The sequence below is a fragment of the Vigna radiata genome, unplaced genomic scaffold, assembly GCF_000741045.1.
Source record: "Vigna radiata var. radiata cultivar VC1973A unplaced genomic scaffold, Vradiata_ver6 scaffold_70, whole genome shotgun sequence".
NCBI classification, from domain to species: Eukaryota; Viridiplantae; Streptophyta; class Magnoliopsida; order Fabales; family Fabaceae; genus Vigna; species Vigna radiata.
In genome coordinates this window covers 47,019-61,211 of record NW_014542367.1, presented here as the reverse complement: position 1 = coordinate 61,211, position 14,193 = coordinate 47,019, and the positions used below count along the sequence as shown (strand labels likewise).

At 35.4% G+C, this 14,193-nt stretch overlaps 1 protein-coding gene across 3 annotated transcripts; it reads right to left on the bottom strand.

The window, feature by feature from the left end:
• Positions 1-202: 202 nt before the first annotated feature.
• On the bottom strand, positions 203-13,309 carry LOC106779979 (protein FAR1-RELATED SEQUENCE 3-like). 3 transcript variants are annotated; one of them, XM_014668199.2, is made up of 6 exons: positions 12,930-13,309; positions 10,319-12,638; positions 10,139-10,228; positions 9,787-9,936; positions 6,371-6,487; positions 203-741 (listed from the first exon to the last, which is right to left on the bottom strand). In XM_014668199.2, the coding sequence occupies exons 2-6, from the start codon at positions 12,557-12,559 to the stop codon at positions 697-699; spliced, it is 2,643 nt and encodes an 880-aa protein (XP_014523685.1). In that variant the 5' UTR covers positions 12,560-12,638; positions 12,930-13,309; the 3' UTR covers positions 203-696. The 3 variants fall into 3 exon arrangements, with proteins under 3 accessions (XP_014523685.1, XP_014523684.1, XP_022632535.1); XM_022776814.1 differs by having other exon boundaries at positions 204-741; positions 10,319-12,546; XM_014668198.2 differs by having other exon boundaries at positions 10,319-13,309.
• Positions 13,310-14,193: the final 884 nt, after the last annotated feature.

Genomic DNA, 14,193 nt, shown 5'->3' with positions numbered 1-14,193 from the left:
TTTTCTATTCTCTGTTTGACCCGAATCCAACATTTAATAATAATCATAATTACATACAAAATCGTATATTAAAGAAAAATAACAAAAAGGAAGCACCAAATCAAAACTAATGCAAACTAAATACAAGAAAACTCCAATACATCAAGTAAAAAAATCTTGAACTCAAGCAATTTATATCTATTACAAAAAATGTCTAGAATAATACTTAAAGGATGATCATTAAACCAAATAACTTATTAGTCCAATCAGATCGTAATCTTTTTCAACATTTTTTAAAAAGTATAGATACCAGTATTTGTTAAATTTGTAAAAGTTCTTGATCAGATGCGAAACAGATATTTGATTTGGTCTGGAATGGAACAAAATCCAGTTAACTCCACTAGAATTCCTCCAGAAACCGTTCTCATATTTACCCTATCTAGGCACTATTTTACTATGATAAACCCATTTTCATTCATTATTAGTGGGTTACTTAGCGGAGAGTATTTATTTAACTGCTTTGCATAAAACTAAGCTGCTACTTACGATATAAGACATGTACAACAATAAGTTACTACAGACTTGTAAAACACTATATGTTAGCAAACTTGAAATACAACAGATACACTGCATTTTCTAAGCCTTTTTGCGTTGAGTGGTCATCACGCTTCCGTGAAGATATATGTTGCCACATCCATGAAAAGAAAATTTGATGCTTTACTTCTTATGCTTCTTGGATAGAGGTTCTAACTGTGCATCGTCCTGTCAAAATGTTGCATCGAAACGAATATTAATGTTTTAAAAAGAAGGGCACTATCCAGTAATAAAACAGATTTTTGGATAAAAGTAAATTGTGCCCCAAAACAATGAATTTAAACCAATACTTTTTTATAATAAATTACAAGGCATATTCGAAACATACTGAACGCTTATAACAACTCGAATCATGCTGACTGAACTGGTTTATTTGGAAATAGGAATGCTACCTCTGCCGAACTAGCTTTTCTACAGCCCTATTCGGTGGGTGTCATGATCTATCAATATGTGCTAAGGTCTACGAAGATTTCACTTAAGATTAATAACAGAGAAAATATATTTTAGAGCTTAAAACACCTCTCTAATGATCTCATTTTTAATGATAGAAATCTAATACAATGAGAAAATGAATGATCCAAAGGTTGTACTAGAAATCTAGGTACAAAATAAGATTTAATTCTTATTTTAACATTTTCTCTCAAGCTGTATGTATGTATGTAATGGAATAGATAAACTCAATCCAAGGTCTTCTTAAGGACTTGATTAATAGATATGCAAGTTGATCATTTGATTAAGCTCAGTAAAATTTCTTTGGACAACAATTTTTTCCAAATAAGACAATCCATTTGTGTTGAGTTCTCTCATAGAATACTAGATTGAAACCAATTTGAAGGGCATCTTAGTTATCACAATACATCTTCATGGTCTGGATCTCACAAAAGTGAAGTTCTTGAAGGAATTGTTTCACCCATACATACATGTAAGATACATCATCGTCCTATATTCAGTTTCAGCAATTGATCAAATCACTACATTAAGTTTATTACTTCTCCAAATAATATTTCCTTTAAGGAAAACACAATATCTCCTGTAGTGGAATGTCTGTCAACGGGAAACCTACCTAATTAGCATCACAATAACTCGAGATTTGGATGTTTCCTTCATCTTCATATAGCATTTCTTGTCCTAAAGCTTTTTGGAGGTACGTAAGAATACGAATCATAGCAATCCAATGACCAATACACGAAGCCTGCATGAACTAATTAACAACAACTGCAAAAGACAGATTAGGCCTAGTAATATTAAGATAAAAAAAAGTTTTCCAACTAGTCTCCTATATTTTTTTAGGTTAGAGAACGATTCACCTTCTATCATTGGGTCCATGGGACCATCTACTAGCCTATAGTCAATAATACCTGTCTCTTTTAGGAAGTCTAGAGCATACATCATTTGAAAGATTACAACACGTTTTGATTGAGCTACTTCAATCCCAAGTATTTGAGGCTCCTAAGGTCTTGGTTTCAAAAATGTTTACACCAGTAGTCCTTCAGTTGAGATATTCTAACAACATCATTTCCTTTGATTCTCCATGGATTGTGAAATGCAAGTTGCTCATAAGCTAGGATTCACATATGACCAAGCTATTACAGTTCAGCCTCAGATATTCTTAGTATTCTTCATTAGAGAATGTATTGTTAGAAAAGTCGTGCAAAGAGAAATAGTTCTCTTCAATGTGACCTATTCTCTTACAAGTATGTGCTTTGAGGACATCCCTGACCACCACGTCTTCCTTTAGCATTTTGTCCTCTTCCACATGTGGAAACCATGACAAAAGATTTCATATGTTCTTAAATATTCTTGCTTTGAAGTGTTGGAACCCAAGGATTCGTTTGCTCAAGCTTTCCATGGAAGGCACTTGGTGACTATTGGAAGTCCCACATCGACTCGAAATAAGGCTAATTTAGAGTATATAAGTGGGTGTAAACCTCACCTTACAAGCCAGTTTTGTGGGGTTGAGTTAGGCTTAAAGTCCTCTTCTTAACATGGTATCAGAGCCAGGTTAAAGTCTATCCTAGCGATATTTGTTGTTTGTTGGACATATTGTTCCACCCACTATCGAACCACCCATTAATTAATGTCTAGTCTCACGCTCGAGATGTATATACCTCGACATGAGGGGGGTGTATTGGAAGTCCCATATCAACTAGAGATAAGGCCAATTTAGAGTATATAAGTGGATGCAAACCTCACCTTACAAGTCGGTTTTATGGGGTTGAGTTGCTTAAAGTCAATTTCTTAACTGTGACCTATTGAAAGTTGATCTCTAACATGTTTGAAGTTTGGACATGGGGCATCGAGGATCGTCACCATGTAGAATTTGTCTAGTTTCTTCTTGATTGTCCAATGGCTCAACTTCCTTTAATTCTTCAACCACATATTTAGTTTTGCTCATGAAAGACATCGTGTCATGATTCATTCTTATGAGAGGCAAGCCTCATAAACAAGGTTATCAAACTCGCGAGTTAACTCGTTAACTCGGACGAGTTTGCGTTCTCAGTTATGGCTTCCAAGTTAACTCGGAAGCAAACTCGGTTTTGAAGCAAACTTGGTAAAATCGGTTCTAAACTCGGTGGAAACGGTTAGAATTGCGATTTTACAGTGATTTTACGAGTTTGAAATAGGAAGAAAAGAGAAAGTCGTTTTGGATTTAGAGCACCGTCACGTTTCGCTGCCCTTCATGGTCGCACATCGTTAGCTCGCCTGGTTCATGCTCGTCATTCACCGTGCTCCGTTCGCTTGGGTTGTGTTCGGCATCATGGTCGCACTTCGTTCGCCTAGTTCGTGCTCGTCTTCGTGGTTCGCCTGGTTCATGCTCGTCGTCATGCTCACGGCTGCTGCTCCTAATCTCGCCGCTATGTGGAGTGAAACTTTTCTATTTGAATGTTACACATTAGGGTTTTAATCCCTTCTACTGTGCGTTTCAATATGTTTTTTATTTTAACACGTAAATATTTAATATCTGTCAATTATTATTCTGATTATTGGGCCTTCTTTTCCTGTACTAAAATTTTGGGCCAGTATTAAGTTCAATAACTTGTCTTGTTAAATGAAATCTAAACTATATTAAATTAAAATGAACAAAGGAATAATAATATTAAAGAAAAATATTTAAATATATATAATATGATAAACTAATAATTATAATAAAATTATAAAAAATAAAATCATTATTTATAAATTATTAATATTAAATTATTCTATTATTTATAAATATTTTAAAATATTTTTATATGAAAGTAAATTCTTACGAGTTTACGATTCGAGTTTACGATTCGTGTTTACAAAACTCTCACGAGTTTACGTAAACTCTCGAGTTTAACAACCTTGCTCATAAAGGCATTGGTTATAGTTTTCAAAAATATTCTGAGCCTTTTTTCTAGAAAGAGTTGTAAGTCTTAATGATCTAAGAATACCCAATAATATGGGTTGTAAAGACTACCATAGTAAGTCACAAAGTTGAAAATCAATTTCGCTTCCATTGTTTAGCTTGCTCAAAAGGCACATTACTTCCATCTTGTTCAAGGTGATCATGGTTAGCTTGGCCAAGGAACCACATTTCAACCAAGGCAAACCAAAAGAGATAATTTTTCCCAATCAATTTCTCAAAGGTAATGGTATGAGTTCTAGAGAAGGAGACACTAGGTCTAGAAGACATTTTAGTTGGAGTCTAAGAAACCAACACATACAACAAACAAACCAATAAGAACAACAAAAAAGAAAACCCTAGGTTTAACAAGAAAACCCTAAAAAACCCTTTAACCAAGGACAACCAGGGACCAAAACGGCAAGGAGGAGCTCACACAAGCCCTGACGAGGTGGCACATGGACTTCAAGCGCTAGGCAGCAACAAGGAGACACAATGTGTGTGGTGACATGTGGAGCAAAATATGGGACCGATAGTTTGGCCATTACTTGAGGAGACTATATCCAAAATCGATGGTCATTATAAAAAACTGGGATAGTGGTTAGCAGTGGAAGATGGCGACAAAAGTTATATGGGAGAAAATTGAGCTAGTAGAGCACGAATGACCCCCCTAATACCGACTTAAAATAAGAGCAAAAATATATTTGAGAGGGCTAGAAAGAGCTCTCCTATGATCTCATTTACAATGATAGAAATTTGATACAATAAGATGAAAGATTAAAAGGCTGAACTAGAAACTTAGGTATAAAACTAGGTACAACAGTTAATAATTCCCAACACAACTATTTTCTAACCGGATTTAATACTTATTCTAACTCTTGAAAGTCCCACATCGACTACATATAAGACCAATTTAGAGTATATAAGTGGTTGCAAACCTCACCTTACAAGCCGGTTTTGTGGGATTGAGAGGCTTAAAGTTCATTTCTTAACATAGTATCAGAACCATGAGTTAGAGCCTATCCTATCGATATTTCTTGTTTATTTAGCATATTGTTCCACCCACTATCGGGTCATTATCAAATCACCCATTAATGTTTAGTCTCACGATCGAGATATATATACCTTGGCATGAAGGGGTGTGTTGGAAGTCTCACATCAACTAACCAATTTAGAGTATATAAGTGAGTGCAGATCTTACCTTACAAGCCGGTTTTGTGGGCTTGAATTAAGCTTAAAGTCCATTTTTTAACACTAACAAATACAAACCAATTTGAATATTAAGTAATAACTTTAAGATTGCCTTGATAATGCTACATATACTAGCTTCTGTTACGTCTCTTAAGAATAAGAGACCTAGCACACACACAGAGTGACGCCCCTGTCCACACCTTACTAACAAAGAACAAAAGAAGACAGAACTGTTTTATGAAATCTGATAAAGATGTTCTAAGACTTCCAAGGAACAAACCTCCCTTCACAGTATGTATGCCCCTGCCTTACAGAGAATACAACTCGAAAACTCCCCTCTCGCAAATTCTTCTCTCCTCCTATGTACACAATCTCCTACCCCCAACAACCCACAGACTCACAACCAACTACCAACTCAAACGGCTAACAACAAACTCAGACAGCTATTGTCTGTTTTTCTGTTTCTCCTAACATAGACATAGGGTCCTATCAGCTTCAGTAGCATGCTTTATTTTGAAAATAATTAAATATCATACAAAATACTGATGACTATCTCAAATTATTTTACTCGTTTTCATTCTCCACTTTTAGAGAAATTTCATGTGTTGCTTTCGTGTTGTCAATTAAACTCAATTAAACTCGTTATGCATTCTCCGAAAATTTTTACTGCTATATACCTAGTTAAATTTGAAGGGAGAGAAACAGAAGACAACCCTGTTAACGTAATGATGAAATAGTTTATCTCCAAGGTTTAGGAGCTAAACTTTAGATGCAGTGACAATTTAAGGAGGATAAAAGTGTAACAGTCAGGGTGTTTATTTGGAGCAAAAAACATGTCACGGCCTCTTTTTCTTGTGTCCTCTTCAGGAGAGTTTCCCCGTCAGATATGCACATGGATTATGCAGCTTTATATAGATGGTTGATGTACTGGGTTTCATTGCTCTAAAACACTAAATAAATGCTTAAATTAAAAATAGCACACCCGGATGAACCATTTCTATACTCTTTTTAATAAATTATAAATATTCTTTTTCTTCTGTCTTATAAAAGGATTTCACATTATGAAGTTTCTCAATTACTATGGATAGGTGCAAATTTTACATTGGACGGGATGCTTGACAGACAACTAATCATCATGCATGGCAGAACATAGAAGTAAAGAAAAAACACCTCAGATAAATTATAAAAGTTTTACATCATGCGCATCCTATATACAGATAACAGGAATAGAATACTTACGGCATGAGAAAGCTGCTCACGGATATAGGCCATTGATCGTAGCATAGCACCCAATGTATCCCGGGACACCTGAAACTTTACTTCTGACTCACCAGAGGTTGTCTCAGTATCTTGAAGCTGAAACATTTTCAAGAATTTCATCAAACAATGGAAAAGCTGGTCAAAGTAAAGAGACAAAGAACCAAAGAAAACATTTTCAGTAAGTGGGATTTGACAGAGAGAATATCACACTAAAGAGAAACGGTATATAATTAATGAGATAGAGAAATGTTTCAGAATTCAAGAGACCTTTTTGCAAACAAGGAATCATGAACTGTACAGTCTGTTCAATTTTGTAAGATAGAATACCAACTACCAAATAGATAAATAATAGCTTGTGGCGTTTTCTCAGACTGTACTTGAAATAGCAGTACTTGTAGCGTTCTTACATTTATTTCCATTTTATCCTTAAACTATTTATTAAATTTCTCTTCAAATATTTTCTATACAAGGTATGCTTTTATTGTCCACATTTTTTTTTGTTCTCTTCTTTCACTTATAAGAATGCTTTTCATTCCATTAACATATTCACAATGATGGATAATAATTATCTTTTTGTTATTTTAATATTACAATACTTATTTTAACTATTATACTATTTAAACCGTTTATTTTATTATTTTGACACTAGATCAAATTATTGATTGTGATATCAATAAGATGATAGTCACCTCTCTAACTATGCAATAAAAACACTCTCATAACAGTCCTTTTAATAATCTAGACCATTTCTCTATACCACCAAGTGATAGAATATAAGGATATAATGGGTAAAGGATAGAAGGAAACAGATTAGGAATTAGTTGTTAGTTGGTTAGTTGGTTAGGAGGTCCTTTATAACAAGATATGAGGTCTTGTGTCGGGAAGCTTTTGATATCAGTTGTATATACAGAAGGTTGCTCCTGTGGAGGGAGAGTGTTCCCTTGAGAGTTGGAGGTTGTACATTTGTATTCTTGTTCATTAAAATAATAGACAGACTTTTTGTCCAGTATTTTGTGTGTGCTGAGTGCAAGAGAGATTGATTTCTATACTAAAAAAATCAATCAAATTGATCCGACCTATCGGATCCTTAGGAGAAGAGCGTGATGGAAGAAAAAATGAATGCACTAGAAAAGAAATATCCAAGAATGGAGAAGAAATATCCAAGAAATAAAAGAAATGCTGCAGAAATCCAAGAATCACAAAAAAGGCTCCAAAAGAAGTGAGGAATTTGTCATGAAAGGAAAGAAAGAGGAAAAGATAAGTATGGATGTTGAGAAAGATATTTTGTGGGACATCAAGAAAGCAAACGAACCCTCAGATAAAGGAGAAAATGCAATCAAAACCCAACCATCAAAGAACTTGGAAGAAAAAAGCAGTCCAGAGGGGTTCAAGACCTGGCAACAAAAATCCAAGAATTTTTCTTGGGAAGATGTTGCAGTAACTTTGCCAAGGATAGTTGAGGGGAACAGGAGAAGCATGGTATTGGATAGTTTGACAGCAGTAACATGGACTAGGAGTGGGAAAAATTTCATCCAAGAATTCAAGATATGGGAGTCCCAAGTAAAATCAACACCAAGAGATCAATTGAGAGAGTATTCCTTGGGAAAGCTATGGGTCCTGTTGAGATTAAAACAGAAAAATATATTTCTAAAGAGCTTATTGGACCCTTCTCATGTTCTACTATTTATATTAATAAAGAGTTGATACAATAGGAAGATGGAAGGTCAAGGAACTGTCCTAGATTGCTAGGTACAATAGTTAGAGATAACCCAACACAGTACTCTCTACTTTAGTCCTTCTAACTACACTAACATAAGTAGACTTAGTAATTATTCTAACAGGCCCTATGCAAAAAGGACAAGTTTCTCACCCACATCACCAATGTGGACATGGCCGAGTATTTGTCTAGGTGTTTGGATAGCAAGGACATAGATAATAGTTTGGTGTTATCTAGTAGGAGTTGTTGGGATGTTAGGATGTTTATGTTGAACCATAGGGGTGGATCCAATAACATGCATTGGGATTCTTATGGCTGGTTTGCAACTAATAATAACTGCGATGACAATAATAGATGGGGATGGAATGAAGATATGAAAATATTGGACTTTTTCATTATGGATTCAGGGTTCTTGGTGGATGATTCCAGGGTTTTTAACGCCTCATGTCTCGTGAACAAGGAATTCAATAGTTTCTCCATGAGTGTTCATGTGATGGCCAGAAGAAGTGAGAGTGGTGATCGAATGTATGATGGGCATATTGGAAAGTTCACTTGGAGAATCAACAATTTGACTAGGTGGAAGGACTTGCTAAAGAAGAGGAAAATCATGGATAGAGATTGAAGAAATACTTCTAGTGACTGTACTTGTTTTGTTAGCCAACAGTTATTAGTGGTGAACCAGAAAATGGAGGATAAAGCTTTCACCAAGGAATCTCAGAACCACTACTCAAAAGTTGCAAAGGATGGGGGTTGGTGTGAGTTTGTGACACTCATCAATCTCTTTGAACAAGATTCAGGGTGTTGTGTCTTGGAAAAAGTCAGTCTCGACTAAAGATCTTACCAAACATGATTTCGAGTTGAGTAATAATGGCTCTTCTTTGGATAATTCGGGTAGAAGAAGTTCTTTTACATGGAAGAATAAGAAGCTACTCACTTTCAAGGAAATAATGAAGACACGAAAATGGTTCCATAAGTTTTGTCTCTCATATCGACCACCACCCAAGCCTCTAGATCCAAAAGTGCAAGCAGTAGCCAGTGGGTTCCCTTCATATGATAACACGTTGATGAAGATGAACCATGAGATCAAGCTTCACGGTTCCAACCTTGAGGATAAGGTTGTTCTGCAGCGGGATGTAATGATAGGATATAAGGTGATAGGATATAATGGGTACAGAATAGAAGAAAACAAATTAGGAATTAGTTGTTAGTTCGTTAGTTGGTTGGGGTGGCCTTTATAAGAAGATAGGGAGGTCTTGTGTCAGAGAGCTTTTGATATTAGTTGTATACATAGAAGGTTGTTCCTGTGGAGGGATAGTGCTCCCTTGAGAATTGGATGTTGTAGATTTGTATTCTAGTTCATCAGAGTAATAGACAGACTTTTTGTCCAGTATTCTCTGTGTATGCTGAGTGCAAGAGAGATTGATTTCTATACTAAAGAAATCTATCACCAAGGCTTCCTTAAATACAGTTAAGAAGCTTTGTTCAGTTGCCAAATATCAAAATTTAAAGCATTAAATAATCTTCTACAATAACAAAATCAATTACAATTATCAATAGCTACTCAAATTCTAACCTTATAAATCATAAATCAATACGTGTACATCTTTCTTTACTAACTTGTCATGAAGAATATTGTTGAGAAAATTTATCATGACCTTAGAAAATAAAGTGAAAATACCTTGAGATTTATTACTGCAACCTTATTAGCTGGTGTTGAGAGCTGTTCGCTGATGTAAGCCATAGACTTCAACATTGGTTCCAAAGTAACTCTAGAAAGATGAAACTTAACCTCAGATTCTGTGGATGGAACCCTGCTATAATCTTGCAACTGCAATATGATGCGTGAAATATCAATGGACTAACACTAATTACCAAAAGAATTGAGAAAAGTAAAGTATTTCACAGACTGAACACTAGATAAGATATTTATATGGATGCTAATCAAGGATTGACAGTCAAACCAAAATTGGGCTTAAACTAAATAAAGTAAAATACAATGTCTTTCCCGTTTGCGATTAATGAGAGAATACCTTAAGATTGATAACAGCTACTTTATTCCCAGGAGTTGAGGTTTTGTTCTCCATTATCCATGTCATTGATTTTAGGCATGGAAGAACTACCTACACGAAAGAACCCAAGGACCACAACAATGTAATGGATTTCTATTCTTTTAACAAGAGAAACAAAAACAGATTTATACTTTCAGTTACCATGTTTTCAGATGGACCATCATCACGATGAAGAGAGACTGGGGCCATCCGTGGCAAGTTTAGATCAGCAACTGACTGAACAGGACCACCAGAATCATTAAGATTAAACCTCCTCGTTATCTCATCTTGCCGTGGCCATAAAAGAGAAGTTGTATCTGAAGTTGGAGTGGGAGTTTTCCTGTCATCATATGCAATCCCACTGGCCTGATTGTTAGGAGGAGATACTTTGGCAACACTTCTTTTCACATTAGCAACCTTCTTTCCACCTTCTCTAATACCACTTATTGCAGCATTATATGTTTCCACAGTTACTGCCCCTTCCTCAGCGTACCTGATGGCTTCCTTGCATAGATTGCTATATCTTGCTGTCAAAGATTCCTGTGCATGTAACTCACCGATATGTTCATCCAATCTAGGACTGTTTTTTGCATTTCTTGTCCAACGTTTCAAGATGTAATGGGGTGGTAACGTAAGTACATTTGTCACAGTGAAAACTGTTAAAATATGTCTGCAAAGAATGCCTGAATACTCAAACATTTGGCAACTACAATTAGCTTTCAACTCAGAATGGTTTAATGAGACGGTGTATGCCTTCTGGTCATCCTCAAATTTCGCAACTCTAAATGTGCTATTTGGTCCATCTCCTTCAATTCTATTTGCAGTATAAACAAAAGTTTCAACAAGCTCATCTTGAAACTTTGAAAATATTTTTCTTGTATAAAGATTAGCAACCTGTTTCTCCATTGGTGAAGGTGTCTTCAAAACTGGTGTTGTGCAAACTGTCTCAAAATCTGCTTCTATTTCCTTCTCAATCCAGCTCTCTAAAGCTCTTTCATACTGCCTGAAGAACAATGGCAATGTTGTCTGTTGGTTGACATAACCATCAAAAAAAGAACCATCAAAACCTTGAGTAGGAGATAATGCTGCAAAAAACGAATTGCGAAAGAATGCTGGAACCCATTGAGCACGAGCATTATACAATGACTGGAGCCAATCATTTCTTCTGAGATCATATTTATCGATGATACAACTCCAAAATGACTCAAACTCATCAATGGTTTCTGTCAAGTTAATACAATTATAAAGTTCAACCTGAAAATTTGGATGCACAAGACATACATGAGCCAACTTTTCTTGACCTTCTCTCAAGATATGCCACTTGCTAATACAGTGGCGGGTTTGTGGGAGAACTTGAGAAACTGCAGTTTGCAAGGCTCTATCTTGATCAGTAGTTATAGAGACAGGCTGACAATCATTCATTGCCGTCAGAAATGTCTTCAACAGCCATAAATAAGATGCCTCAGAATCATCCAAAAGGAGCGCACAACCAAACAAAACCATTTGACCATGATGATTTACCCCAGTAAAAGGAGCAAATGGCACTCTATATTGATTTACTTTGTAAGTTGTGTCAAGATGAACTGTGTCACCGTAATAACTGTATGCTGTCCTTGATCTTGCATCTGCCCAAAAGACATTAGACATTCGATTGTCCTCATCAAGTTGTATAGCATAGAAGAAACCAGGATTCTCAGCCTGCATCTTCTTGAAGTACTCCAGCAGATTATGAGCATCCCTCCCCAATGTCCGGTTTTGCAAAGAAGGCCTAACAGTATAATTCATCAATGAGGAATTTTTAACTGGGTGACTTCGTTCGGCAGGAGTGGTATGAATATTCTTCATCCCACGAGTATTCTGATTCGAAACACGATTCCCATCCATAGATACATACATAACACCACTAGGAACAAGACCCACTCCTTGATAAGTTTCAGGCATTGTCCTTCCAACACTAGAAAAATGCTTACTTGGGTTATTATTGAATGCCTTACTGGAACTAAACAGGGAATGAGTATGCTCCTTCACTAATTTTGTTACCACCCATTTATTTTGACCCTTTAGCTCGATCCTAATCATTGCATTGCAACTTTCATTTAGTCCTTTTCTTAAACCTTCCCTACCACATACAAACTCCCTATAATTTTCCCCATCAATTTTAGAGTGACCATATGAGCTAACTTTAGAGCTAAAACCCATGTGTCTGGCATATTCATTATAAAATGCCTTAGCAACATCTACAGTGTCAAATTCCATACCAACATATGGTTCAGAAATCCGGTCCTCCCCATGAGTTCCATACTTTTCAGTATTATTAACTTCACTGTCACTTGGTTCTGCATCCCCGTTATCTGCCTTTGACTGATGACCACTTCCTTCCGCATTTATCACTTGAACATCCATTTCAAACAGTTAATACCACTATCTTACTGTGCCTATTTCATGGGTAAAATATCCTGACCATGGACTGGATGCTTTAATCCTATTATATAGAAAGTAGGTGCCATCTAAGTTGCATGTGTCCAAGGAAATAAATTTTTTTAAGAGAATATTGCTTCAGAAAATTAAAATGTGATCACCTAAGACTGTGCAAAAGTTCAGTATGTAAACATCATAACGATTTTCTGAGCACTTGTGTTAAAAGTATTGTATATTCTCAATAACAAAATGGAGTTAAGCAAAGAGAATGAATTACTCAGGTACCACGAAGGTAAATTTGTACAAACCATACAACTTTGCAAATTGACATGGAAATAGAGAAACCCAAACTTACAGCAAAGACTGTAAATTATTAGGAGCTGACGACAAATTGATTGTCAAATCTCCCAATTTCAGGGTTGAAGAAGTATCAGAAACGCCGATTGGTGGAAACCTTTTTCCCTTCCGAGAGGTTGCGGAAACACACGTGAATAGTGAGGTTCGAAGCGAAATGACCGCTTTTCGACGGTGGGTAGGGTTTCTCCGTCACCGGGAATTGCAGAGGACGAGAGGGGCGAAAGAGGGAGGAAGGAGAGAGAGTGAGTGCGTGTCACACGGGTTGGATGAGACATAAGTACACACGCGTTATGTGAGCCGTTGGATTGTAATCGTACGGTCATTTTTGATTCAGACCGAACTGCTTTCCCTTTTATCAAAGTGGGATCTGAGCTCAACTTGTGCTGTATGCGGTTGGATTTGCCAAGTGCATTATCTGTCAGTGGGCTACTTACGCTTTGCATCATCACGCTTCTTGTATCTTTTTTTTTTTAAATAGATTTATATTTATTTATTTTTCTTTTTCCAAGAAGAACTAACTAATCCCAAACTATTTAGTTTAGAAATTAAAAAGTGAATATTAATTAGTAATAATCCGGAAATTAATCGAATGAAAAGGGAGTGACTTGGTGTAATAGAAAGTAGTAAATTTATGTAGGAAATTTATTGAGATGTAAGATTGATTTGATGGAATTAATGAATGTTAAATTGTATTTAGTATAATGTCAAAATTACTTAATTGTATCCTTTAAAATATAAACATATTAATTGAAAAAGTGAAGATAATTTTTTTCTTAAAAGTTCTATTTATTTATTTCTTATAATTACAACTAAAAAGTAAGGAAAACAAAATATTATATAAGGGTATATTAGTGATTTCTAAAGAATCCCCATAAATCTACCACTTTTCTTCATTTTACACTTTTTTTTTTCTTCCAAAACTTTTTCTATAAATCTTCACATATCACTTTAATACCTAAAAAAAATAATAAGAATATATTAAGCTTTATGTTAATAAACGATAAAATATTTTATTTTTGTGGTGTAGTTTTGTGTGTGAATTTAGGTATTTAAATTTTCATGTGTGTTATTATTGAATTTTTTTCTTGTTATTTATTTTTATTTTGTGGGATCTTGTAATGTAATACATGTGTGTCAATTTGTATTGATGCATGTTGATGTTAATGTGAATGTTTAGGATGAGGGATATGAAAGAAGAAAAGAATGTCATGGTGATAGAGTTAACTCATGTTTGGAGTTGGTCATGTGAGGAGTACAGGAGT

What these genes read in the sequence shown, in the direction of transcription:
- LOC106779979 (XM_014668198.2), bottom strand. Translation starts at nt 12,559, where the DNA reads ATGGATGTTCAAGTGATAAATGCGGAAGGAAGTGGTCATCAGTCAAAG. An exon ending in ATGGTCCATCTGAAAACATG is followed by an intron (nt 10,229 to 10,318) that starts GTAACTGAAAGT and finishes TCTTTCGTGTAG; the next exon opens with GTAGTTCTTCCATGCCTAAA. An exon ending in TAGCTGTTATCAATCTTAAG is followed by an intron (nt 9,937 to 10,138) that starts GTATTCTCTCAT and finishes ATCATATTGCAG; the next exon opens with TTGCAAGATTATAGCAGGGT.